At 48.7% G+C, this 27,955-nt stretch overlaps 2 protein-coding genes across 11 annotated transcripts in view; one reads left to right on the top strand and one right to left on the bottom strand.

Moving 5' to 3' along the window:
• The window catches only part of LOC138248976 (zinc finger protein 665-like), a 106,692-nt gene extending 99,345 nt beyond the window's left edge, over positions 1-7,347 (bottom strand). The window contains exon 1 of the mRNA XM_069203028.1: positions 7,015-7,347. The gene's annotated coding sequence lies outside the window, so the exon portion shown is untranslated. The remainder of the gene's footprint in view (positions 1-7,014) is intronic.
• A 288-nt stretch (positions 7,348-7,635) lies between these two features.
• LOC138248977 (zinc finger protein 773-like) overlaps positions 7,636-27,955 on the top strand; it is a 302,908-nt gene continuing 282,588 nt past the window's right edge. For 4 of the 10 annotated variants that reach the window (XM_069203029.1, XM_069203032.1, XM_069203036.1 and 1 more), the window contains exon 1: positions 7,645-7,897. In XM_069203029.1, the coding sequence (XP_069059130.1) occupies positions 7,679-7,897 (219 nt within the window). In that variant the 5' untranslated portion in view covers positions 7,645-7,678. Of the gene's footprint in view, positions 7,898-7,920; positions 8,026-27,955 lie in introns of those variants that run through there. The other 6 variants (XM_069203031.1, XM_069203030.1, XM_069203038.1 and 3 more) reach the window with 5 other exon arrangements.

Consider the following 27,955-nt stretch of genomic DNA (forward strand, 5'->3'; position numbering starts at 1 on the left):
GGCACCTGTGTCCCTGTAGGCCTGAACCTCAACACCATTTATTAGGGGTAGTTGCTTGTACTTATCCATGTTAAGGGGACAAGCAACCAAGGTGGCTAAATCAATAGCCCCCTCAGAGACTAACACAGCCACTGTGGTCTCCCTAATCAGACCAACCCCAACTAAGTTACCAATAGTGAGCCCAGCTACTCCCTTGGATTGGCTATTAGTAGGTTTGCTCCCACCACCACTGCTATTAGTAGGGACACTAGGTGTAGCAGTAGGGGTTGTAGTGGTAGGAGGTTTGGTGCTTTTCTTTGGACAACTGGGATCTGTTGTCCAATGGCCTTTTATTTTACATAAATAGCACCATGGTTTCTTTTCTTTGTTTTGATTAGAAGAGGATTTGGGCCCACCTCCCCCACCAGAGTGTTTTTGTGGGCCTGATGAAGACTCATTTTTAGATTTGTCCCCACCCTTGTCAGAAGACTTACCATCCTTCTTCTTATTGCCATCTTTGTCACCCCCTGTATGAACTTTTCTGTTCACCCTTGTTCTGACCCATTTGTCTGCCTTCTTTCCCAATTCTTGGGGAGAGGTCAGATCAGAGTCCACCAAGTACTGGTGCAACAAATCAGACACACAATTATTAAGAATATGCTCTCTCGGGATCAAGGTATACAGGCTTTCATAATCAGTAACTTTACTGCCATGTAAACCACCCCTCCAAGGCCTTCACTGAATGGTCAACAAAATCAACCCAGTCTTGTGAAGACTCCTTTTTGGTCTCTCTGAACTTCATCCTGTACTGTTCAGTGGTTAAGCCATAACCATCCAGGAGTGCATTCTTAAGAACTGTAAAATTATTGGCATCACTTTCTTTCACAGTAAGAAGCCTATCCCTATCCTTTCCACTAAATGATAGCCATAGGATAGCAGCCCTCTGCCTTTGAGGGACATCCTGTACAACACAGGCCCTCTCAAGTGCAGCAAACCACTTGTTAATGTCATCCCCTCCTTATAGGGGGGAACTATCTTGTGCAGATTCCTTGAATCATGCTCTCTTGCAGGATGACTATGGGGAATACTGCTGCTGCCACCATGGGTTTCAAACCCAATTTTCTGTCTTTCTCTTTCAATTTCTAAGGACTGCCTATCTAAATCCAGCTGTTGCTTCATGAGCTTCAGCCTGGATTCCTCCACTCTCAATCTATTGAGCTCCCTTTCTGACACTCTGTCATCAGGGTGGGTGGGAGGGATATGCCTAGAAACAGAAGTATGGTGAGAATGGACAGAAGGAGACCTGGCCCTAACAGATGGCACCCTAACAGCTTGGTTAACAGAAACAGCACTTCTACTATGATGAGAAGGGATACTCTTACTGTGATGAGAGACCACACTATCTGTATGGAGTGACTCTACATCAGTACCAGCTATGCTAGGTTGTCTGCTAATGGGCAGGCTAGGAAGTTTTCCTTCTAAATCTTTTGCTAGGGGTGCCCCAGGATCAGATTGGGAACCATCAGCTAACTTTTCAACAGAAGTGCCACCTTTGGCCTTATCCTGTTCAACAAGCATATTTACCAACAGTTCTATAGGGGGGTTCTTCCCTACACTTAAACCTCTTTTAACGCAGAGACTCCTTGCTCCTTTCCAGCTAAGGTGATCATAAGCAAGTGTGGACAGATCAACAGTTTGGCCTGTGCCAGACATTTTAAAAGTGTTTAAGTGATAGAAAAAGAGAGAAAAAAGTTTTTCAGAACTTTTGGAAAGACAGAAAAAAACTTTTTAAGAACTTTTAGAAAGTTTAGAGGTACTTTTCAGCACTTAGAAAAGAGGAAATGCAAAACTTTTTGGTTAGGTGTACATACACTGAACTTGTTTTGTATATTTTTCTCTTATGAAAAGTACAATGACAAAAGTGGTAAGTAGTTACAAAGCACTTATCCCACCACTGCACAACCAATGTAGGAGGCTGGACTGGCTTGTAGTGAGTACCAAGGGGTACTTACACCTTGCACCAGGCCCAGGTATCCCTTATTAGTGTATAGGGTGTCTAGCAGCTTAGGCTGATAGATAATGGTAGCTTAGCAGAGCAGCTTAGGCTGAACTAGGAGACGAGTGAAGCTCCTACAGTACCACTAGTGTCACTTGCACAATATCATAAGAAAACACAATACACAGATATACTAAAAATAAAGGTACTTTATTTTTATGACAATATGCCAAAGTATCTCAGCGAGTACCCTCAGTATGAGGATAGCAAATATACACAAGATATATGTACACAATACCAAAAATATGCAGTATAGTCTTAGAAAACAGTGCAAACAATGTATAGTTACAATAGGATGCAATGGGGACACATGGGGATAGGGGCAACACAAACCATATACTCCAAAAGTGGAATGCGAACCACGAATGGACCCCAAACCTATGTGACCTTGTAGAGGGTCGCTGGGACTGTAAGAAAACAGTGAGGGTTAGAAAAATAGCCCACCCCAAGACCCTGAGAAGTGAGTGCAAAGTGCACTAAAGTTCCCAAAAGGACACAGAAGTCGTGATAGGGGAATTCTGCAGGAAAGACACAAACCAGCAATGCAACAACAATGGATTTCCAAACGAGGGTACCTGTGGAACAAGGGGACCAAGTCCCAAAGTCACAAGCAAGTCGGAGATGGGCAGATGCCCAGGAAATGCCAGCTGTGGGTGCAAAGAAGCTGCTACTAGGCAGTAGAAGCTGAGGATTCTGCAGGAACGACAAGGGCTAGAAACTTCCCCTTTGGAGGATGGATGTCCCACGTCGTGAAGAAGTGTTTTCCCGCTGAAAGACCGCCAACAAGCCTTGCTAGCTGCAAATCGTGCGGTTAGCGTTTTTGGATGCTGCTATGGCCCAGGAGGGACCAGGATGTCGCCAATTACGTCAGGGGATAGAGGGGGCGCCCAGCAAGACAAGGAGCCCTCTCAGAAGCAGGCAGCACCCGCAGAAGTGCTGGAACAGGCTCTACGAAGAGGAGTGAAACGGTGCTCACCCGAAGTTGCACAAAGGAGTCCCACGCCGCCGGAGGACAACTTAGAAAGTCGTGCAATGCAGGTTAGAGTGCCGTGGACCCAGGCTTGGCTGTGCACAAAGGATTTCCGCCGGAAGTGCACAGAGGCCGGAGTAGCTGCAAAAGACGCGGTTCCCAGCAATGCAGTCTGGCATGGGTAGGCAAGGACTTACCTCCACCAAACTTGGACTGAAGAGTCACTGGACTGTGGGAGTCACTTGGACAGAGTTGCTGGATTCAAGGGACCTCGCTCGTCGTGCTGAGAGGAGACCCAGGGGACCGGTAATGCAGTTTTTTGGTGCCTGCGGTTGCAGGGGGACGATTCCGTCGGCCCACGGGAGATTTCTTCGGAGCTTCTAGTGCAGAGAGGAGGCAGACTACCCCCACAGCATGCACCACCAGGAAATCAGTCGAGAAGGCGGCAGGATCAGCGTTACAGAGTTGCAGTAGTCGTCTTCGCTACTTTGTTGCAGTTTTGCAGGCTTCCAGCGCGGTCAGCAGTCGATTCCTTGGCAGAAGGTGAAGAGAGAGATGCAGAGGAACTCTGATGAGCTCTTGCATTCGTTATCTAAGGAATTCCCCAAAGCAGGGACCCTAAATAGCCAGAAAAAGAGGGTTTGGCTACTTAGGAGAGAGGATAGGCTAGCAACACCTGAAGGAGCCTATCAGAAGGAGTCTCTGACGTCACCTGCTGGCCCTGGCCACTCAGAGCAGTCCAGTGTGCCAGCAGCACCTCTGTTTCCAAGATGGCAGAGGTCTGGAGCACACTGGAGGAGCTCTGGGCACCTCCCAGGGGAGGTGCAGGTCAGGGGAGTGGTCACTCCCCTTTCCTTTGTCCGGTTTCGCGCCAGAGCAGGGCTGAGGGGTCCCTGAACCAGTGTAGACTGGCTTATGCAGAAATGGGCACCATCTGTGCCCATGAAAGCATTTCCAGAGGCTGGGGGAGGCTACTCCTCCCCTGCCTTAACACCTTTTTCCAAAGGGAGAGGGTGTAACACCCTCTCTCTGAGGAAGTCCTTTGTTCTGCCATCCTGGGCCAAGCCTGGCTGGACCCCAGGAGGGCAGAAACCTGTCTGAGGGGTTGGCAGCAGCTGCAGTGAAACCCCTGAAAAGGCAGTTTGGCAGTACCAGGGTCTGTGCTACAGACCACTGGGATCATTGGATTGTGCCAACTATGCCAGGATGGCATAGAGGGGGCAATTCCATGATCATAGACATGTTACATGGCCATATTCGGAGTTACCATTGTGAAGCTACACATAGGTAGTGACCTATGTGTAGTGCACGCGTGTAATGGTGTCCCCGCACTCACAAAGTCCGGGGAATTTGCCCTGAACAATGTGGGGGCACCTTGGCTAGTGCCAGGGTGCCCACACACTAAGTAACTTTGCACCTAACCTTTACCAGGTAAAGGTTAGACATATAGGTGACTTATAAGTTACTTAAGTGCAGTGGTAAATGGCTGTGAAATAACGTGGAAGTTATTTCAGTCAGGCTGCAGTGGCAGGCCTGTGTAAGAATTGTCAGAGCTCCCTATGGGTGGCAAAAGAAATGCTGCAGCCCATAGGGATCTCCTGGAACCCCAATACCCTGGGTACCTCAGTACCATATACTAGGGAATTATAAGGGTGTTCCAGTATGCCAATGTGAATTGGTGAAATTGGTCACTAGCCTGTTAGTGACAATTTGGAAAGAAATGAGAGAGCATAACTACTGAGGTTCTGGATAGCAGAGCCTCAGTGAGACAGTTAGTCATAACACAGGTAACACTTTCAGGCACACTTATGAGCACTGGGGCCCTGGCTGACAGGGTCCCAGTGACACATACAACTCAAACAACATATATACAGTGAAAAATGGGGGTACATGCCAGGCAAGATGGTACTTTCCTACAAGAGGGAAAAGAAATAAAGAAATACGATGGAAAAAAGGAAGGAAACAGGGTTCACAGTATTACGTACTGAAAACTAAAACCCAAATTACACCGCACCTATGTTTAAAACTGTCACAAGTGTACTGCAAGTTAAACACAATAGAGTTTGGCTTTCTTCAAAACCAAAATATAAAATATTGGATACTAAAACCTAAATTACACACCACAAATGTTTAAATAAAATGGTTAGTGTGTGCTGCAAATTAAACACAATAAAGTTTGTCTTTATTCCTGGGCAAAGTTTATCAAACAACCATTGCTGAAACCAAGTCCAGGAACACAATATGGTGTAGTGTGAAATAGCAGCACCCGACCTTAAAGGGAATTTGCAATAGCATTGGAAGGTGACAGCAACATAAAAAGCTAGATGTTGCCCTGTTTTCATATCAAATGCACCCTAATATCACACCAGAGAACACTGGCACTAAAGGGAACTACACGATTTCTGATATCCACCTTATGAAGGAGCAAAGTGCAGTCACTCAAAGTGACGTTAACAAGAGGTTAAAGTGACCCAGCAAGTCAATCCCATCTGCTCCTCCTGCTTCAACACCCTTCACATGCTTCAGAAGATCAACAAATGGATCCCTACTGAAACCAGAAGGACGGTCACCCAAACCTTCATACTCAGTAAATTGGACTACGGCAATGCCCTCTAGGCAAGAACCACGGGCAAGCTCCAGAAAAGACTGCAACGCATACAAACCGCCTCTGAGCGCCAAATCCTAGACATCCCCCCCAACTGCCACATCACAGCCCACCTGAGAGACCTACACTGGCTCCCCGTCAACAAGAGAATCACGTTCAAACTCCTCAACCACGCTCACAAGGCACTGCACAACACCGGACCAGTATACCTCAACAGACGGCTCTCCTTCTACACCCTGACCCTACAGCTTCTCCCTGCCGACCTTGCCCTTGCCACGCATCCACAGAACAACCGCTGGTGGCAGATCGTTCTCCCACCTCGCCGCCAAGATGTGGAACACTCTTCCCACCCACCTGCGTCAGACACAGGACCTACTTACCTTCAGGAGACATCTCAAGACATGGCTGTTCGAGCAGTAGCAGCCCCCCCCCAGCACCTTGAGACTCTCACGGGTGAGTAGTGCGCTTTACAAATACTCTGATTGATTGATTGAAGAAGGCTGGCCAATTGCCCTATTCTGTAGTGGGTGGAAGCAAAATAGGAATGACAAAACAATACATGTTATTTTAGTAAAATCAAAAGGTCTTGGCTAACACCAGACCTAAAAGGTTATGTGTACTTAAACAAATGTTTTGTATAAAACTTTCTGTAGCCCTTTTTACCATAACAGTTTAGTCACTGTTTGCTTTAATAATCATTTAAGAATAACAGACAGACGTAAAGTATATTTTAAATAATGTCTTGTGTCTACCATTTATGTTAACGTTTCAAAATAGGAAAAATGCTGCTTTTGCTGATTTTCATGGGCCTTTAAATGGAAATGCTGACTACGCTGGTAAAATCTTCACCATGTTGCAATCCCATAAACAGCACTAGAGATATAGGGAAAGCCCTGCAGTGATCCCCAGATAGAAGAGCCCACCTCAGCCTGGCTCCTGGGAGAGATCTCATACAAACACCCCTGGCAGTGCAGTAAATAAGAGGGCAGTGTGCCTAGGTATCCTCTTTGACACAAATGATGACGACAAACACCCCAGGGCCAGAAAGAAAGCCCCCCAGAGGTCCTCGGATAGAAGAGCCTAGCTCAGCCTGGCTCCTGGCAGAGACTTCTTTTATAAACACTCTTGGTAGTGCAGTAAAATGCAGTGCAGTGGCACAGATTTCCAATAGTGCAGTAAGATGCAGTGTGCACAGATTCCTTACAGTGCAGTAAGATGCACCGCACAGATCCCCTCTTTAAGAGAAATGATGATCACTAACACCCCCAGAGCTGGAGGGAATGCCCTGCAGAAGCCCCGAATAGAAAAGCCCAGCCCAGCCCGGCCCCCGACCGAGACTTCCTCCTGGATTATTCGTTCTATTTCTACAAACGCAGCAGAAAGCGCTGACAATCGCTAACCTACCTGTGCAGAAGCACCTAGGGCCTCTCCTCCTCCTGGGGCTGAGGCGGCGCAGAGGCGCCCTCAGGGTTCGAGGGGTAAATGAAGATGAACTGCACAGACTCTGGGGCAAAACAAGACACCGGAAGCTTCAACGTTCGCTGCTCGTGCTGACGCTACCGCTCCTAACACGGAAGAGGAAACCCCTGTCACCAGCGGCTCAGCTGCTGGGCATGCGCAGGAAGTTTAAAGGTAGTGTGAGTGTGCGAAGTAGGTATAGTTGCCGTGGCGCGTGTGAACGCAGGGTGTGACTCGTGATGTCATGTTTAAGGCACACGCAGTAAGTGTCTTTGCCATGGCCCGTGAGGTGACGAAGGGACTTGTGTTCTGGACATGCGCAGTAGGTCTAGTGATGTGCTGACATTCTATAACTCTTAGTTCTAGTTACAGTGTCTCATGTGCTGGGCATGCGCAGTACATGTTGCGAGTCTAGTGTTGTAGTAGATGAAGTCGACGTGGCTCGTATCCGGGGCATGCGTAGTAGATGCGATTGGCGTGATCTGTAGACACAATTGCATTTCTCGTGTCCGGGGCTTGCGCAAGAGATGCGTGTTACGTGATGTGAGCATGCGCAGTATAGTCGCGGTGTCTCGTGTCTGGAACATGCGCAGTAGCCGCCCGCTGCTGTATGCGGGCGGTATCATGTGCGGGGCATGTGCAGAGCGCCCGGTGTGTCCGTCCCGCATCGCAGCCCTCCGCGTTGTGTAGGAGGAAGAGGCTGGTGCTGTGTCTGGGCCCTCAAAGAGGTCACTTTACTGTCAGCACCGAGGTTAGACCTCTAGACACCAGTAGAGGAATACAGCGCCTCGAGACCCGAGGAGCTATGTCCCGGCAGGAGTCAGATGCGGTGAGTCCGGGAGGTGCGCGGGGACAGCGCCTTGTAAACTCACGCTTGTCTTCTAGGCGTGTTCTATCCGGGCCCGCTCTACAGTCTGTCCCAGTCCCACATCCTCCTGTTACATGTTCAAGGGGCAGGTGGGTCATTCCTGTAGGACTTCAGTATTCAGTCATTCCTTCAGATCCCTGTTTGGAGTCAGTGAATGTGATACTTGTGTCATTGCTGCATGGTGCTGGAGTGATCACTTCTGCTCTTACATGAACGCGGCAGAGGTTGGTCATTCCTGTAGAGCTTTCAGTAGTCAGTCATTCCTCCAGATCCCTGTTTGGAGTCAGTGTATGTGATGCTTGTGTCATTGCTGCATGGTGCTGGAGTGATCACTTCTGCTCTTACATGAACGCGGCAGAGGTTAGTCATTCCTGTAGGACTTCAGTAGTCAGTCATTCCTTCAGATCCCTCTTTGGAGTCAGTGTTTGTGATGCTTGTGTCATTGCTGCATGGTGCTGGAGTGATCACTTCTGCTCTTACATGAACGCGGCAGAGGTTGGTCATTCCTGTAGGACTTCAGTAATCAGTCATTCCTCCAGATCCCTGTTTGGAGTCAGTGTATGTGATGCTTGTGTCATTGCTGCATGGTGCTGGAGTGATCACGTCTGCTCTTACATGAACGCGGCAGAGGTTGGTCGTTCCTGTAGGACTTCAGTATTCAGTCATTCCTCCAGATCCCTGTTTGGAGTCAGTGTATGTGATGCTTGTGTCATTGCTGCGTGGTGCTGGAGTCATCACTTCTGCTCTTACATCAACGCGGCAGAGGTTGGTCGTTCCTGTAGGACTTTCAGTAGTCAGTCATTCCTTCAGATCCCTGCTTGGAGTCAGTGTTTGTGATGCTTGCGTCATTGCTGCGTGGTGCTGGAGTCATCACTTCTGCTCTTACATGAACGCGGCAGAGGTTGGTCGTTCCTGTAGAACTTGCAGTAGTCAGTCATTCCTCCAGATCCCTGTTTGGAGTCAGTGTATGTGATGCTTGTGTCATTGCTGCGTGGTGCTGGAGTCATCACTTCTGCTCTTACATGAACGCAGCAGAGGTTGGTCGTTCCTGTATGTCTTGCAGTAGTCAGTCATTCCTCCAGATCCCTGTTTGGAGTCAGTGTATGTGATGCTTGTGTCATTGCTGCGTGGTGCTGGAGTCATCACTTCTGCTCTTACATCAACGCGGCAGAGGTTGGTCATTCCTGTAGGACTTCAGTAGTCAGTCATTCCTCCAGATCCCTGTTTGGAGTCAGTGTATGTGATGCTTGCGTCATTGCTGCGTGGTGCTGGAGTGATCACTTCTGCTCTTACATGAACGCGGCAGAGGTTGGTCGTTCCTGTAGAACTTTCAGTAGTCAGTCATTCCTTCAGATCCCTGCTTGGAGTCAGTGTTTGTGATGCTTGCGTCATTGCTGCGTGGTGCTGGAGTCATCACTTCTGCTCTTACGTGAACGCGGCAGAGGTTGGTCGTTCCTGTAGAACTTGCAGTCGGCAGTCATTCCTCCAGATCCCTGTTTGGAGTCAGTGTTTGTGATGCTTGTGTCATTGCTGCGTGGTGCTGGAGTCATCACTTCTGCTCTTACATGAACGCAGCAGAGGTTGGTCGTTCCTGTAGAACTTGCAGTAGTCAGTCATTCCTCCAGATCCCTGTTTGGAGTCAGTGTATGTGATGCTTGTGTCATTGCTGCATGGTGCTGGAGTGATCACGTCTGCTCTTACATGAACGCAGCAGAGGTTGATCATTCGTGTAGAACTTTCAGTAGTCAGTCATTCCTTCAGATCCCTGTTTGGAGTCAGTGTATGTGATGCTTGTGTCATTGCTGCATGGTGCTGGATTCATCACTTCTGCTCTTACATGAATGCGGCAGAGGTTGATCATTCCTGTAGAACTTTCAGTACTCAGTCATTCCTTCAGATCCCTGTTTGGAGTCAGTGTATGTAATGCTTGTGTCATTGCTGCGTGGTGCTGGAGTCATCACTTCTGCTCTTACGTGAACGCGGCAGAGGTTGGTCGTTCCTGTAGAACTTGCAGTAGTCAGTCATTCCTCCAGATCCCTGCTTGGAGTCAGTGTTTGTGATGCTTGCGTCATTGCTGCGTGGTGCTGGAGTCATCACTTCTGCTCTTACGTGAACGCGGCAGAGGTTGGTCGTTCCTGTAGAACTTGCAGTAGTCAGTCATTCCTCCAGATCCCTGCTTGGAGTCAGTGTTTGTGATGCTTGCGTCATTGCTGCGTGGTGCTGGAGTCATCACTTCTGCTCTTACATGAACGCGGCAGAGGTTGGTCGTTCCTGTAGAACTTTCAGTAGTCAGTCATTCCTCCAGATCCCTGTTTGGAGTCAGTGTATGTGATCCTTGCGTCATTGCTGCGTCTTCACTTCTGCTCTTACATGAACGCAGCAGAGGTTAGTCATTCCTGTAGAACTTTCAGTATTCAGTCATTCCTCCAGATCCCTGTTTGGAGTCAGTGTATGTGATGCTTGTGTCATTGCTGCATGGTGCTGGAGTGATCACTTCTGTTCTTACATGAACGCGGCAGAGGTTGGTCGTTCCTGTAGAACTTCCAGTAGTCAGTCATTCCTCCAGATCCCTGTTTGGAGTCAGTGTTTGTGATGCTTGTGTCATTGCTGCATGGTGCTGGAGTGATCACTTCTGTTCTTACATGAACGCGGCAGAGGTTGGTCGTTCCTGTAGAACTTCCAGTAGTCAGTCATTCCTCCAGATCCCTGTTTGGAGTCAGTGTTTGTGATGCTTGTGTCATTGCTGCGTGGTGCTGGAGTGATCACTTCTGCCCTTACATGAACGCGGCAGAGGTTGGTCGTTCCTGTAGAACTTTCAGTAGTCAGTCATTCCTCCAGATCCCTGTTTGGAGTCAGTGTTTGTGATGCTTGTGTCATTGCTGCGTGGTGCTGGAGTGATCACTTCTGCTCTTCCATGAACGCGGCAGAGGTTGGTCGTTCCTGTAGAACTTTCAGTAGTCAGTCATTCCTCCAGATCCCTGTTTGGAGTCAGTGTATGTGATGCTTGTGTCATTGCTGCGTGGTGCTGGAGTCATCACTTCTGCTCTTCCATGAACGCAGCAGAGGTTGGTCGTTCCTGTATGTCTTTCAGTAGTCAGTCATTCCTCCAGATCCCTGTTTGGAGTCAGTGTTTGTGATGCTTGTGTCATTGCTGCGTGGTGCTGGAGTCATCACTTCTGCCCTTACATGAACACAGCAGAGGTTGGTCGTTCCTGTAGAGCTTTCAGTAGTCAGTCATTCCTCCAGATCCCTGTTTGGAGTCAGTGTATGGGATGCTTGTGTCATTGCTGCATGGTGCTGGAGTGATCACTTCTGCTCTTACATGAACGCGGCAGATGTTGGTCGTTCCTGTAGAGCTTTCAGTAGTCAGTCATTCCTCCAGATCCCTGTTTGGAGTCAGTGTTTGTGATGCTTGTGTCATTGCTGCATGGTGCTGGAGTGATCACTTCTGCTCTTACATGAACGCAGCAGAGGTTGGTCATTCCTGTAGGACTTCAGTAATCAGTCATTCCTCCAGATCCCTGTTTGGAGTCAGTGTATGTGATGCTTGTGTCATTGCTGCATGGTGCTGGAGTGATCACGTCTGCTCTTACATGAACGCGGCAGAGGTTAGTCATTCCTCCAGATCCCTGTTTGGAGTCAGTGTATGTGATGCTTGTGTCATTGCTGCATGGTGCTGGAGTGATCACTTCTGCTCTTACATGAACGTGGCAGAGGTTGGTCATTCCTGTAGGACTTCAGTAGTCAGTCATTCCTTCAGATCCCTGTTTGGAGTCAGTGTATGTGATGCTTGTGTCATTGCTGAATGGTGCTGGAGTTATCACTTCTGCTCTTACATGAACGCGGCAGAGGTTGGTCATTCCTGTAGAACTTTCAGTAGTCAGTCATTCCTCCAGATCCCTGCTTGGAGTCAGTGTTTGTGAGGCTTGTGTCATTGCTGCGTGGTGCTGGAGTCATCACTTCTGCTCTTACATGAACGCGGCAGAGGTTGGTCATTCCTGTAGAACATTCAGTAGTCAGTCATTCCTCCAGATCCCTGTTTGGAGTCAGTGTTTGTGATGCTTGTGTCATTGCTGCATGGTGCTGGAGTCATCACTTACATGCACATGAACGCGGCGCAGGTTGCTCATTCTTACAGAACTTTCAGTAGTCAGTCATTCCTCCAGATCCCTGTTTGGAGTCAGTGTATGTGATGCTTGTGTCATTGCTGCATGGTGCTGGAGTGATCACGTCTGCTCTTACATGAACGCAGCAGAGGTTGATCATTCGTGTAGAACTTTCAGTAGTCAGTCATTCCTTCAGATCCCTGTTTGGAGTCAGTGTATGTGATGCTTGTGTCATTGCTGCATGGTGCTGGATTCATCACTTCTGCTCTTACATGAATGCGGCAGAGGTTGATCATTCCTGTAGAACTTTCAGTACTCAGTCATTCCTTCAGATCCCTGTTTGGAGTCAGTGTATCTGATGCTTGTGTCATTGCTGCATGGTGCTGAAGTGATCACTTCTGCTCTTACATGAACGCAGCAGAGGTTAGTCATTCTTGTAGAACTTTCAGTAGTCAGTCATTCCTTCAGATCCCTGTTTGGAGTCAGTGTATGTGATGCTTGTGTCATTGCTGCGTGGTGCTGGAGTCATCACTTCTGCTCTTACATGAACGCGGCAGAGGTTGGTTGTTCCTGTAGAACTTTCAGTAGTCAGTCATTCCTCCAGATCCCTGTTTGGAGTCAGTGTTTGTGATGCTTGTGTCATTTCTGCATGGTGCTGGAGTGATCACTTCTGCTCTTACATGAACGCGGCAGAGGTTGGTCGTTCCTGTAGAACTTTCAGTAGTCAGTCATTCCTTCAGATCCCTGCTTGGAGTCAGTGTTTGTGATGCTTGCGTCATTGCTGCGTGGTGCTGGAGTCATCACTTCTGCTCTTACGTGAACGCGGCAGAGGTTGGTCGTTCCTGTAGAACTTGCAGTAGTCAGTCATTCCTTCAGATCCCTGCTTGGAGTCAGTGTTTGTGATGCTTGCGTCATTGCTGCGTGGTGCTGGAGTCATCACTTCTGCTCTTACGTGAACGCGGCAGAGGTTGGTCGTTCCTGTAGAACTTGCAGTAGTCAGTCATTCCTCCAGATCCCTGCTTGGAGTCAGTGTTTGTGATGCTTGCGTCATTGCTGCGTGGTGCTGGAGTCATCACTTCTGCTCTTACGTGAACGCGGCAGAGGTTGGTCGTTCCTGTAGAACTTGCAGTAGTCAGTCATTCCTCCAGATCCCTGCTTGGAGTCAGTGTTTGTGATGCTTGCGTCATTGCTGCATGGTCCTGGAGTCATCACTTCTGCTCTTACATGAACGCGGCAGAGGTTGGTCGTTCCTGTAGAACTTGCAGTCGGCAGTCATTCCTCCAGATCCCTGCTTGGAGTCAGTGTTTGTGATGCTTGTGTCATTGCTGCGTGGTGCTGGAGTCATCACTTCTGCTCTTACATGAACGCGGCAGAGGTTGGTCGTTCCTGTAGAACTTGCAGTAGTCAGTCATTCCTCCAGATCCCTGCTTGGAGTCAGTGTATGTGATGCTTGTGTCATTGCTGCGTGGTGCTGGAGTCATCACTTCTGCTCTTACATGAACGCAGCAGAGGTTGGTCGTTCCTGTATGTCTTTCAGTAGTTAGTCATTCCTCCAGATCCCTGTTTGGAGTCAGTGTATGTGATGCTTGTGTCATTGCTGCGTGGTGCTGGAGTCATCACTTCTGCCCTTACATGAACGCGGCAGAGGTTGGTCATTCCTGTAGGACTTTCAGTAGTCAGTCATTCCTCCAGATCCCTGCTTGGAGTCAGTGTTTGTGATGCTTGCGTCATTGCTGCGTGGTGCTGGAGTCATCACTTCTGCTCTTACATGAACGCGGCAGAGGTTGGTCGTTCCTGTAGAACTTTCAGTAGTCAGTCATTCCTTCAGATCCCTGCTTGGAGTCAGTGTTTGTGATGCTTGCGTCATTGCTGCGTGGTGCTGGAGTCATCACTTCTGCTCTTACGTGAACGCGGCAGAGGTTGGTCGTTCCTGTAGAACTTGCAGTCGGCAGTCATTCCTCCAGATCCCTGTTTGGAGTCAGTGTTTGTGATGCTTGTGTCATTGCTGCGTGGTGCTGGAGTCATCACTTCTGCTCTTACATGAACGCAGCAGAGGTTGGTCGTTCCTGTAGAACTTGCAGTAGTCAGTCATTCCTCCAGGTCCCTGTTTGGAGTCAGTGTATGTGATGCTTGTGTCATTGCTGCATGGTGCTGGAGTGATCACGTCTGCTCTTACATGAACGCAGCAGAGGTTGATCATTCGTGTAGAACTTTCAGTAGTCAGTCATTCCTTCAGATCCCTGTTTGGAGTCAGTGTATGTGATGCTTGTGTCATTGCTGCATGGTGCTGGATTCATCACTTCTGCTCTTACATGAATGCGGCAGAGGTTGATCATTCCTGTAGAACTTTCAGTACTCAGTCATTCCTTCAGATCCCTGTTTGGAGTCAGTGTATGTGATGCTTGTGTCATTGCTGCGTGGTGCTGGAGTCATCACTTCTGCTCTTACGTGAACGCGGCAGAGGTTGGTCGTTCCTGTAGAACTTGCAGTAGTCAGTCATTCCTCCAGATCCCTGCTTGGAGTCAGTGTTTGTGATGCTTGCGTCATTGCTGCGTGGTGCTGGAGTCATCACTTCTGCTCTTACGTGAACGCGGCAGAGGTTGGTCGTTCCTGTAGAACTTGCAGTAGTCAGTCATTCCTCCAGATCCCTGCTTGGAGTCAGTGTTTGTGATGCTTGCGTCATTGCTGCGTGGTGCTGGAGTCATCACTTCTGCTCTTACATGAACGCGGCAGAGGTTGGTCGTTCCTGTAGAACTTTCAGTAGTCAGTCATTCCTCCAGATCCCTGTTTGGAGTCAGTGTATGTGATCCTTGCGTCATTGCTGCGTCTTCACTTCTGCTCTTACATGAACGCAGCAGAGGTTAGTCATTCCTGTAGAACTTTCAGTATTCAGTCATTCCTCCAGATCCCTGTTTGGAGTCAGTGTATGTGATGCTTGTGTCATTGCTGCATGGTGCTGGAGTGATCACTTCTGTTCTTACATGAACGCGGCAGAGGTTGGTCGTTCCTGTAGAACTTCCAGTAGTCAGTCATTCCTCCAGATCCCTGTTTGGAGTCAGTGTTTGTGATGCTTGTGTCATTGCTGCATGGTGCTGGAGTGATCACTTCTGTTCTTACATGAACGCGGCAGAGGTTGGTCGTTCCTGTAGAACTTCCAGTAGTCAGTCATTCCTCCAGATCCCTGTTTGGAGTCAGTGTTTGTGATGCTTGTGTCATTGCTGCATGGTGCTGGAGTGATCACTTCTGCCCTTACATGAACGCGGCAGAGGTTGGTCGTTCCTGTAGAACTTTCAGTAGTCAGTCATTCCTCCAGATCCCTGTTTGGAGTCAGTGTTTGTGATGCTTGTGTCATTGCTGCGTGGTGCTGGAGTGATCACTTCTGCTCTTCCATGAACGCGGCAGAGGTTGGTCGTTCCTGTAGAACTTTCAGTAGTCAGTCATTCCTCCAGATCCCTGTTTGGAGTCAGTGTATGTGATGCTTGTGTCATTGCTGCGTGGTGCTGGAGTCATCACTTCTGCTCTTCCATGAACGCAGCAGAGGTTGGTCGTTCCTGTATGTCTTTCAGTAGTCAGTCATTCCTCCAGATCCCTGTTTGGAGTCAGTGTTTGTGATGCTTGTGTCATTGCTGCGTGGTGCTGGAGTCATCACTTCTGCCCTTACATGAACACAGCAGAGGTTGGTCGTTCCTGTAGAGCTTTCAGTAGTCAGTCATTCCTCCAGATCCCTGTTTGGAGTCAGTGTATGGGATGCTTGTGTCATTGCTGCATGGTGCTGGAGTGATCACTTCTGCTCTTACATGAACGCGGCAGAGGTTGGTCGTTCCTGTAGAGCTTTCAGTAGTCAGTCATTCCTCCAGATCCCTGTTTGGAGTCAGTGTTTGTGATGCTTGTGTCATTGCTGCATGGTGCTGGAGTGATCACTTCTGCTCTTACATGAACGCAGCAGAGGTTGGTCATTCCTGTAGGACTTCAGTAATCAGTCATTCCTCCAGATCCCTGTTTGGAGTCAGTGTATGTGATGCTTGTGTCATTGCTGCATGGTGCTGGAGTGATCACGTCTGCTCTTACATGAACGCGGCAGAGGTTAGTCATTCCTCCAGATCCCTGTTTGGAGTCAGTGTATGTGATGCTTGTGTCATTGCTGCATGGTGCTGGAGTGATCACTTCTGCTCTTACATGAACGTGGCAGAGGTTGGTCATTCCTGTAGGACTTCAGTAGTCAGTCATTCCTTCAGATCCCTGTTTGGAGTCAGTGTATGTGATGCTTGTGTCATTGCTGAATGGTGCTGGAGTTATCACTTCTGCTCTTACATGAACGCGGCAGAGGTTGGTCATTCCTGTAGAACTTTCAGTAGTCAGTCATTCCTCCAGATCCCTGCTTGGAGTCAGTGTTTGTGAGGCTTGTGTCATTGCTGCGTGGTGCTGGAGTCATCACTTCTGCTCTTACATGAACGCGGCAGAGGTTGGTCATTCCTGTAGAACATTCAGTAGTCAGTCATTCCTCCAGATCCCTGTTTGGAGTCAGTGTTTGTGATGCTTGTGTCATTGCTGCATGGTGCTGGAGTGATCACTTCTGCTCTTACATGAACGCGGCAGAGGTTAATCATTCGTGTAGAACTTTCAATAGTCAGTCATTCCTTCAGATCCCTGTTTGGAGTCAGTGTATGTGATGCTTGTGTCATTGCTGCATGGTGCTGGAGTCATCACTTACATGCACATGAACGCGGCGCAGGTTGCTCATTCTTACTGAACTTTCAGTAGTCAGTCATTCCTCCAGATCCCTGTTTGGAGTCAGTGTATGTGATGCTTGTGTCATTGCTGCATGGTGCTGGAGTGATCACGTCTGCTCTTACATGAACGCAGCAGAGGTTGATCATTCGTGTAGAACTTTCAGTAGTCAGTCATTCCTTCAGATCCCTGTTTGGAGTCAGTGTATGTGATGCTTGTGTCATTGCTGCATGGTGCTGGATTCATCACTTCTGCTCTTACATGAATGCGGCAGAGGTTGATCATTCCTGTAGAACTTTCAGTACTCAGTCATTCCTTCAGATCCCTGTTTGGAGTCAGTGTATCTGATGCTTGTGTCATTGCTGCATGGTGCTGAAGTGATCACTTCTGCTCTTACATGAACGCAGCAGAGGTTAGTCATTCTTGTAGAACTTTCAGTAGTCAGTCATTCCTTCAGATCCCTGTTTGGAGTCAGTGTATGTGATGCTTGTGTCATTGCTGCGTGGTGCTGGAGTCATCACTTCTGCTCTTACATGAACGCGGCAGAGGTTGGTTGTTCCTGTAGAACTTTCAGTAGTCAGTCATTCCTCCAGATCCCTGTTTGGAGTCAGTGTTTGTGATGCTTGTGTCATTTCTGCATGGTGCTGGAGTGATCACTTCTGCTCTTACATGAACGCGGCAGAGGTTGGTCGTTCCTGTAGAACTTTCAGTAGTCAGTCATTCCTTCAGATCCCTGCTTGGAGTCAGTGTTTGTGATGCTTGCGTCATTGCTGCGTGGTGCTGGAGTCATCACTTCTGCTCTTACGTGAACGCGGCAGAGGTTGGTTGTTCCTGTAGAACTTGCAGTAGTCAGTCATTCCTCCAGATCCCTGCTTGGAGTCAGTGTTTGTGATGCTTGCGTCATTGCTGCGTGGTGCTGGAGTCATCACTTCTGCTCTTACGTGAACGCGGCAGAGGTTGGTCGTTCCTGTAGAACTTGCAGTAGTCAGTCATTCCTCCAGATCCCTGCTTGGAGTCAGTGTTTGTGATGCTTGCGTCATTGCTGCATGGTCCTGGAGTCATCACTTCTGCTCTTACATGAACGCGGCAGAGGTTGGTCGTTCCTGTAGAACTTGCAGTCGGCAGTCATTCCTCCAGATCCCTGCTTGGAGTCAGTGTTTGTGATGCTTGTGTCATTGCTGCGTGGTGCTGGAGTCATCACTTCTGCTCTTACATGAACGCGGCAGAGGTTGGTCGTTCCTGTAGAACTTGCAGTAGTCAGTCATTCCTCCAGATCCCTGCTTGGAGTCAGTGTATGTGATGCTTGTGTCATTGCTGCGTGGTGCTGGAGTCATCACTTCTGCTCTTACATGAACGCAGCAGAGGTTGGTCGTTCCTGTATGTCTTTCAGTAGTCAGTCATTCCTCCAGATCCCTGTTTGGAGTCAGTGTTTGTGATGCTTGTGTCATTGCTGCGTGGTGCTGGAGTCATCACTTCTGCTCTTACATGAACGCAGCAGAGGTTGGTCGTTCCTGTAGAGCTTTCAGTAGTCAGTCATTCCTCCAGATCCCTGTTTGGAGTCAGTGTATGGGATGCTTGTGTCATTGCTGCATGGTGCTGGAGTGATCACTTCTGCTCTTACATGAACGCGGCAGAGGTTGGTCGTTCCTGTAGAGCTTTCAGTAGTCAGTCATTCCTGCAGATCCCTGTTTGGAGTCAGTGTTTGTGATGCTTGTGTCATTGCTGCATGGTGCTGGAGTGATCACTTCTGCTCTTACATGAACGCAGCAGAGGTTAGTCATTCCTGTAGGACTTCAGTAGTCAGTCATTCCTTCAGATCCCTCTTTGGAGTCAGTGTTTGTGATGCTTGTGTCATTGCTGCATGGTGCTGGAGTGACCACGTCTGCTCTTACATGAACGCGGCAGAGGTTGGTCATTCCTGTAGGACTTCAGTAATCAGTCATTCCTCCAGATCCCTGTTTGGAGTCAGTGTATGTGATGCTTGTGTCATTGCTGCATGGTGCTGGAGTGATCACGTCTGCTCTTACATGAACGCGGCAGAGGTTAGTCATTCCTCCAGATCCCTGTTTGGAGTCAGTGTATGTGATGCTTGTGTCATTGCTGCATGGTGCTGGAGTGATCACTTCTGCTCTTACATGAACGTGGCAGAGGTTGGTCATTCCTGTAGGACTTCAGTAGTCAGTCATTCCTTCAGATCCCTGTTTGGAGTCAGTGTATGTGATGCTTGTGTCATTTCTGAATGGTGCTGGAGTTATCACTTCTGCTCTTACATGAACGCGGCAGAGGTTGGTCATTCCTGTAGAACTTTCAGTAGTCAGTCATTCCTCCAGATCCCTGCTTGGAGTCAGTGTTTGTGAGGCTTGTGTCATTGCTGCGTGGTGCTGGAGTCATCACTTCTGCTCTTACATGAACGCGGCAGAGGTTGGTCATTCCTGTAGAACATTCAGTAGTCAGTCATTCCTCCAGATCCCTGTTTGGAGTCAGTGTTTGTGATGCTTGTGTCATTGCTGCATGGTGCTGGAGTGATCACTTCTGCTCTTACATGAACGCGGCAGAGGTTAATCATCCGTGTAGAACTTTCAGTAGTCAGTCATTCCTTCAGATCCCTGTTTGGAGTCAGTGTATGTGATGCTTGTGTCATTGCTGCATGGTGCTGGAGTCATCACTTACATGCACATGAACGCGGCGCAGGTTGCTCATTCTTACAGAACTTTCAGTAGTCAGTCATTCCTCCAGATCCCTGTTTGGAGTCAGTGTATGTGATGCTTGTGTCATTGCTGCATGGTGCTGGAGTGATCACGTCTGCTCTTACATGAACGCAGCAGAGGTTAATCATTCGTGTAGAACTTTCAGTAGTCAGTCATTCCTTCAGATCCCTGTTTGGAGTCAGTGTATGTGATGCTTGTGTCATTGCTGCATGGTGCTGGATTCATCACTTCTGCTCTTACATGAATGCGGCAGAGGTTGATCATTCCTGTAGAACTTTCAGTACTCAGTCATTCCTTCAGATCCCTGTTTGGAGTCAGTGTATGTGATGCTTGTGTCATTGCTGCGTGGTGCTGGAGTCATCACTTCTGCTCTTACGTGAACGCGGCAGAGGTTGGTCGTTCCTGTAGAACTTGCAGTAGTCAGTCATTCCTCCAGATCCCTGCTTGGAGTCAGTGTTTGTGATGCTTGCGTCATTGCTGCGTGGTGCTGGAGTCATCACTTCTGCTCTTACGTGAACGCGGCAGAGGTTGGTCGTTCCTGTAGAACTTGCAGTAGTCAGTCATTCCTCCAGATCCCTGCTTGGAGTCAGTGTTTGTGATGCTTGCGTCATTGCTGCGTGGTGCTGGAGTCATCACTTCTGCTCTTACATGAACGCGGCAGAGGTTGGTCGTTCCTGTAGAACTTGCAGTAGTCAGTCATTCCTCCAGATCCCTGTTTGGAGTCAGTGTATGTGATGCTTGCGTCATTGCTGCGTGGTGCTGGAGTCATCACTTCTGCTCTTACATGAACGCGGCAGAGGTTGGTCGTTCCTGTAGAACTTTCAGTAGTCAGTCTTTCCTTCAGATCCCTGTTTGGAGTCAGTGTATGTGATGCTTGTGTCATTGCTGCATGGTGCTGTAGTGATCACTTCTGTTCTTACATGAACGCGGCAGAGGTTGGTCGTTCCTGTAGAACTTCCAGTAGTCAGTCATTCCTCCAGATCCCTGTTTGGAGTCAGTGTTTGTGATGCTTGCGTCATTGCTGCGTGGTGCTGGAGTCATCACTTCTGCTCTTACGTGAACGCGGCAGAGGTTGGTCGTTCCTGTAGAACTTGCAGTAGTCAGTCATTCCTCCAGATCCCTGCTTGGAGTCAGTGTTTGTGATGCTTGCGTCATTGCTGCGTGGTGCTGGAGTCATCACTTCTGCTCTTCCATGAACGCGGCAGAGGTTGGTCGTTCCTGTAGAACTTTCAGTAGTCAGTCATTCCTCCAGATCCCTGTTTGGAGTCAGTGTATGTGATGCTTGTGTCATTGCTGCGTGGTGCTGGAGTCATCACTTCTGCTCTTACATGAACGCAGCAGAGGTTGGTCGTTCCTGTATGTCTTTCAGTAGTCAGTCATTCCTCCAGATCCCTGTTTGGAGTCAGTGTTTGTGATGCTTGTGTCATTGCTGCGTGGTGCTGGAGTCATCACTTCTGCTCTTACGTGAACGCGGCAGAGGTTGGTCGTTCCTGTAGAACTTGCAGTAGTCAGTCATTCCTCCAGATCCCTGCTTGGAGTCAGTGTTTGTGATGCTTGCGCAATTGCTGCGTGGTGCTGGAGTCATCACTTCTGCTCTTACGTGAACGCGGCAGAGGTTGGTCGTTCCTGTAGAACTTGCAGTAGTCAGTCATTCCTCCAGATCCCTGCTTGGAGTCAGTGTTTGTGATGCTTGCGTCATTGCTGCGTGGTGCTGGAGTCATCACTTCTGCTCTTACATGAACGCGGCAGAGGTTGGTCGTTCCTGTAGAACTTGCAGTAGTCAGTCATTCCTCCAGATCCATGTTTGGAGTCAGTGTATGTGATGATGCTTGCGTCATTGCTGCGTGGTGCTGGAGTCATCACTTCTGCTCTTACATGAACGCGGCAGAGGTTGGTCGTTCCTGTAGAACTTTCATTAGTCAGTCTTTCCTTCAGATCCCTGTTTGGAGTCAGTGTATGTGATGCTTGCGTCATTGCTGCATGGTGCTGTAGTGATCACTTCTGCTCTTACATGAACGCGGCAGAGGTTGGTCGTTCCTGTAGAACTTCCAGTAGTCAGTCATTCCTCCAGATCCCTGTTTGGAGTCAGTGTTTGTGATTCTTGCGTCATTGCTGCGTGGTGCTGGAGTCATCACTTCTGCTCTTACGTGAACGCGGCAGAGGTTGGTCGTTCCTGTAGAACTTGCAGTAGTCAATCATTCCTCCAGATCCCTGCTTGGAGTCAGTGTTTGTGATGCTTGCGTCATTGCTGCGTGGTGCTGGAGTCATCACTTCTGCTCTTCCATGAACGCAGCAGAGGTTGGTCGTTCCTGTATGTCTTTCAGTAGTCAGTCATTCCTCCAGATCCCTGTTTGGAGTCAGTGTTTGTGATGCTTGTGTCATTGCTGCGTGGTGCTGGAGTCATCACTTCTGCCCTTACATGAACACAGCAGAGGTTGGTCGTTCCTGTAGAGCTTTCAGTAGTCAGTCATTCCTCCAGATCCCTGTTTGGAGTCAGTGTATGGGATGCTTGTGTCATTGCTGCATGGTGCTGGAGTGATCACTTCTGCTCTTACATGAACGCGGCAGAGGTTGGTCGTTCCTGTAGAGCTTTCAGTAGTCAGTCATTCCTCCAGATCCCTGTTTGGAGTCAGTGTTTGTGATGCTTGTGTCATTGCTGCATGGTGCTGGAGTGATCACTTCTGCTCTTACATGAACGCAGCAGAGGTTGGTCATTCCTGTAGGACTTCAGTAATCAGTCATTCCTCCAGATCCCTGTTTGGAGTCAGTGTATGTGATGCTTGTGTCATTGCTGCATGGTGCTGGAGTGATCACGTCTGCTCTTACATGAACGCGGCAGAGGTTAGTCATTCCTCCAGATCCCTGTTTGGAGTCAGTGTATGTGATGCTTGTGTCATTGCAGCATGGTGCTGGAGTGATCACTTCTGCTCTTACATGAACGTGGCAGAGGTTGGTCATTCCTGTAGGACTTCAGTAGTCAGTCATTCCTTCAGATCCCTGTTTGGAGTCAGTGTATGTGATGCTTGTGTCATTGCTGAATGGTGCTGGAGTTATCACTTCTGCTCTTACATGAACGCGGCAGAGGTTGGTCATTCCTGTAGAACTTTCAGTAGTCAGTCATTCCTCCAGATCCCTGCTTGGAGTCAGTGTTTGTGAGGCTTGTGTCATTGCTGCGTGGTGCTGGAGTCATCACTTCTGCTCTTACATGAACGCGGCAGAGGTTGGTCATTCCTGTAGAACATTCAGTAGTCAGTCATTCCTCCAGATCCCTGTTTGGAGTCAGTGTTTGTGATGCTTGTGTCATTGCTGCATGGTGCTGGAGTGATCACTTCTGCTCTTACATGAAGGCGGCAGAGGTTAATCATTCGTGTAGAACTTTCAGTAGTCAGTCATTCCTTCAGATCCCTGTTTGGAGTCAGTGTATGTGATGCTTGTGTCATTGCTGCATGGTGCTGGAGTCATCACTTACATGCACATGAACGCGGCGCAGGTTGCTCATTCTTACAGAACTTTCAGTAGTCAGTCATTCCTCCAGATCCCTGTTTGGAGTCAGTGTATGTGATGCTTGTGTCATTGCTGCATGGTGCTGGAGTGATCACGTCTGCTCTTACATGAACGCAGCAGAGGTTGATCATTCGTGTAGAACTTTCAGTAGTCAGTCATTCCTTCAGATCCCTGTTTGGAGTCAGTGTATGTGATGCTTGTGTCATTGCTGCATGGTGCTGGATTCATCACTTCTGCTCTTACATGAATGCGGCAGAGGTTGATCATTCCTGTAGAACTTTCAGTACTCAGTCATTCCTTCAGATCCCTGTTTGGAGTCAGTGTATCTGATGCTTGTGTCATTGCTGCATGGTGCTGAAGTGATCACTTCTGCTCTTACATGAACGCAGCAGAGGTTAGTCATTCATGTAGAACTTTCAGTAGTCAGTCATTCCTTCAGATCCCTGTTTGGAGTCAGTGTATGTGATGCTTGTGTCATTGCTGCGTGGTGCTGGAGTCATCACTTCTGCTCTTACATGAACGCGGCAGAGGTTGGTTGTTCCTGTAGAACTTTCAGTAGTCAGTCATTCCTCCAGATCCCTGTTTGGAGTCAGTGTTTGTGATGCTTGTGTCATTTCTGCATGGTGCTGGAGTGATCACTTCTGCTCTTACATGAACGCGGCAGAGGTTGGTCGTTCCTGTAGAACTTTCAGTAGTCAGTCATTCCTTCAGATCCCTGCTTGGAGTCAGTGTTTGTGATGCTTGCGTCATTGCTGCGTGGTGCTGGAGTCATCACTTCTGCTCTTACGTGAACGCGGCAGAGGTTGGTCGTTCCTGTAGAACTTGCAGTAGTCAGTCATTCCTTCAGATCCCTGCTTGGAGTCAGTGTTTGTGATGCTTGCGTCATTGCTGCGTGGTGCTGGAGTCATCACTTCTGCTCTTACGTGAACGCGGCAGAGGTTGGTCGTTCCTGTAGAACTTGCAGTAGTCAGTCATTCCTCCAGATCCCTGCTTGGAGTCAGTGTTTGTGATGCTTGCGTCATTGCTGCGTGGTGCTGGAGTCATCACTTCTGCTCTTACGTGAACGCGGCAGAGGTTGGTCGTTCCTGTAGAACTTGCAGTAGTCAGTCATTCCTCCAGATCCCTGCTTGGAGTCAGTGTTTGTGATGCTTGCGTCATTGCTGCATGGTCCTGGAGTCATCACTTCTGCTCTTACATGAACGCGGCAGAGGTTGGTCGTTCCTGTAGAACTTGCAGTCGGCAGTCATTCCTCCAGATCCCTGCTTGGAGTCAGTGTTTGTGATGCTTGTGTCATTGCTGCGTGGTGCTGGAGTCATCACTTCTGCTCTTACATGAACGCGGCAGAGGTTGGTCGTTCCTGTAGAACTTGCAGTAGTCAGTCATTCCTCCAGATCCCTGCTTGGAGTCAGTGTATGTGATGCTTGTGTCATTGCTGCGTGGTGCTGGAGTCATCACTTCTGCTCTTACATGAACGCAGCAGAGGTTGGTCGTTCCTGTATGTCTTTCAGTAGTCAGTCATTCCTCCAGATCCCTGTTTGGAGTCAGTGTTTGTGATGCTTGTGTCATTGCTGCGTGGTGCTGGAGTCATCACTTCTGCTCTTACATGAACGCAGCAGAGGTTGGTCGTTCCTGTAGAGCTTTCAGTAGTCAGTCATTCCTCCAGATCCCTGTTTGGAGTCAGTGTATGGGATGCTTGTGTCATTGCTGCATGGTGCTGGAGTGATCACTTCTGCTCTTACATGAACGCGGCAGAGGTTGGTCGTTCCTGTAGAGCTTTCAGTAGTCAGTCATTCCTCCAGATCCCTGTTTGGAGTCAGTGTTTGTGATGCTTGTGTCATTGCTGCATGGTGCTGGAGTGATCACTTCTGCTCTTACATGAACGCAGCAGAGGTTAGTCATTCCTGTAGGACTTCAGTAGTCAGTCATTCCTTCAGATCCCTCTTTGGAGTCAGTGTTTGTGATGCTTGTGTCATTGCTGCATGGTGCTGGAGTGACCACGTCTGCTCTTACATGAACGCGGCAGAGGTTGGTCATTCCTGTAGGACTTCAGTAATCAGTCATTCCTCCAGATCCCTGTTTGGAGTCAGTGTATGTGATGCTTGTGTCATTGCTGCATGGTGCTGGAGTGATCACGTCTGCTCTTACATGAACGCGGCAGAGGTTAGTCATTCCTCCAGATCCCTGTTTGGAGTCAGTGTATGTGATGCTTGTGTCATTGCTGCATGGTGCTGGAGTGATCACTTCTGCTCTTACATGAACGTGGCAGAGGTTGGTCATTCCTGTAGGACTTCAGTAGTCAGTCATTCCTTCAGATCCCTGTTTGGAGTCAGTGTATGTGATGCTTGTGTCATTTCTGAATGGTGCTGGAGTTATCACTTCTGCTCTTACATGAACGCGGCAGAGGTTGGTCATTCCTGTAGAACTTTCAGTAGTCAGTCATTCCTCCAGATCCCTGCTTGGAGTCAGTGTTTGTGAGGCTTGTGTCATTGCTGCGTGGTGCTGGAGTCATCACTTCTGCTCTTACATGAACGCGGCAGAGGTTGGTCATTCCTGTAGAACATTCAGTAGTCAGTCATTCCTCCAGATCCCTGTTTGGAGTCAGTGTTTGTGATGCTTGTGTCATTGCTGCATGGTGCTGGAGTGATCACTTCTGCTCTTACATGAACGCGGCAGAGGTTAATCATCCGTGTAGAACTTTCAGTAGTCAGTCATTCCTTCAGATCCCTGTTTGGAGTCAGTGTATGTGATGCTTGTGTCATTGCTGCATGGTGCTGGAGTCATCACTTACATGCACATGAACGCGGCGCAGGTTGCTCATTCTTACAGAACTTTCAGTAGTCAGTCATTCCTCCAGATCCCTGTTTGGAGTCAGTGTATGTGATGCTTGTGTCATTGCTGCATGGTGCTGGAGTGATCACGTCTGCTCTTACATGAACGCAGCAGAGGTTGATCATTCGTGTAGAACTTTCAGTAGTCAGTCATTCCTTCAGATCCCTGTTTGGAGTCAGTGTATGTGATGCTTGTGTCATTGCTGCATGGTGCTGGATTCATCACTTCTGCTCTTACATGAATGCGGCAGAGGTTGATCATTCCTGTAGAACTTTCAGTACTCAGTCATTCCTTCAGATCCCTGTTTGGAGTCAGTGTATGTGATGCTTGTGTCATTGCTGCGTGGTGCTGGAGTCATCACTTCTGCTCTTACGTGAACGCGGCAGAGGTTGGTCGTTCCTGTAGAACTTGCAGTAGTCAGTCATTCCTCCAGATCCCTGCTTGGAGTCAGTGTTTGTGATGCTTGCGTCATTGCTGCGTGGTGCTGGAGTCATCACTTCTGCTCTTACGTGAACGCGGCAGAGGTTGGTCGTTCCTGTAGAACTTGCAGTAGTCAGTCATTCCTCCAGATCCCTGCTTGGAGTCAGTGTTTGTGATGCTTGCGTCATTGCTGCGTGGTGCTGGAGTCATCACTTCTGCTCTTACATGAACGCGGCAGAGGTTGGTCGTTCCTGTAGAACTTGCAGTAGTCAGTCATTCCTCCAGATCCCTGTTTGGAGTCAGTGTATGTGATGCTTGCGTCATTGCTGCGTGGTGCTGGAGTCATCACTTCTGCTCTTACATGAACGCGGCAGAGGTTGGTCGTTCCTGTAGAACTTTCAGTAGTCAGTCTTTCCTTCAGATCCCTGTTTGGAGTCAGTGTATGTGATGCTTGTGTCATTGCTGCATGGTGCTGTAGTGATCACTTCTGTTCTTACATGAACGCGGCAGAGGTTGGTCGTTCCTGTAGAACTTCCAGTAGTCAGTCATTCCTCCAGATCCCTGTTTGGAGTCAGTGTTTGTGATGCTTGCGTCATTGCTGCGTGGTGCTGGAGTCATCACTTCTGCTCTTACGTGAACGCGGCAGAGGTTGGTCGTTCCTGTAGAACTTGCAGTAGTCAGTCATTCCTCCAGATCCCTGCTTGGAGTCAGTGTTTGTGATGCTTGCGTCATTGCTGCGTGGTGCTGGAGTCATCACTTCTGCTCTTCCATGAACGCGGCAGAGGTTGGTCGTTCCTGTAGAACTTTCAGTAGTCAGTCATTCCTCCAGATCCCTGTTTGGAGTCAGTGTATGTGATGCTTGTGTCATTGCTGCGTGGTGCTGGAGTCATCACTTCTGCTCTTACATGAACGCAGCAGAGGTTGGTCGTTCCTGTATGTCTTTCAGTAGTCAGTCATTCCTCCAGATCCCTGTTTGGAGTCAGTGTTTGTGATGCTTGTGTCATTGCTGCGTGGTGCTGGAGTCATCACTTCTGCTCTTACGTGAACGCGGCAGAGGTTGGTCGTTCCTGTAGAACTTGCAGTAGTCAGTCATTCCTCCAGATCCCTGCTTGGAGTCAGTGTTTGTGATGCTTGCGCAATTGCTGCGTGGTGCTGGAGTCATCACTTCTGCTCTTACGTGAACGCGGCAGAGGTTGGTCGTTCCTGTAGAACTTGCAGTAGTCAGTCATTCCTCCAGATCCCTGCTTGGAGTCAGTGTTTGTGATGCTTGCGTCATTGCTGCGTGGTGCTGGAGTCATCACTTCTGCTCTTACATGAACGCGGCAGAGGTTGGTCGTTCCTGTAGAACTTGCAGTAGTCAGTCATTCCTCCAGATCCATGTTTGGAGTCAGTGTATGTGATGCTTGCGTCATTGCTGCGTGGTGCTGGAGTCATCACTTCTGCTCTTACATGAACGCGGCAGAGGTTGGTCGTTCCTGTAGAACTTTCATTAGTCAGTCTTTCCTTCAGATCCCTGTTTGGAGTCAGTGTATGTGATGCTTGCGTCATTGCTGCATGGTGCTGTAGTGATCACTTCTGCTCTTACATGAACGCGGCAGAGGTTGGTCGTTCCTGTAGAACTTCCAGTAGTCAGTCATTCCTCCAGATCCCTGTTTGGAGTCAGTGTTTGTGATTCTTGCGTCATTGCTGCGTGGTGCTGGAGTCATCACTTCTGCTCTTACGTG

Source organism: Pleurodeles waltl, chromosome 8 (genome assembly GCF_031143425.1).
Source record: "Pleurodeles waltl isolate 20211129_DDA chromosome 8, aPleWal1.hap1.20221129, whole genome shotgun sequence".
In the NCBI taxonomy this organism is placed as follows: Eukaryota; Metazoa; Chordata; class Amphibia; order Caudata; family Salamandridae; genus Pleurodeles; species Pleurodeles waltl.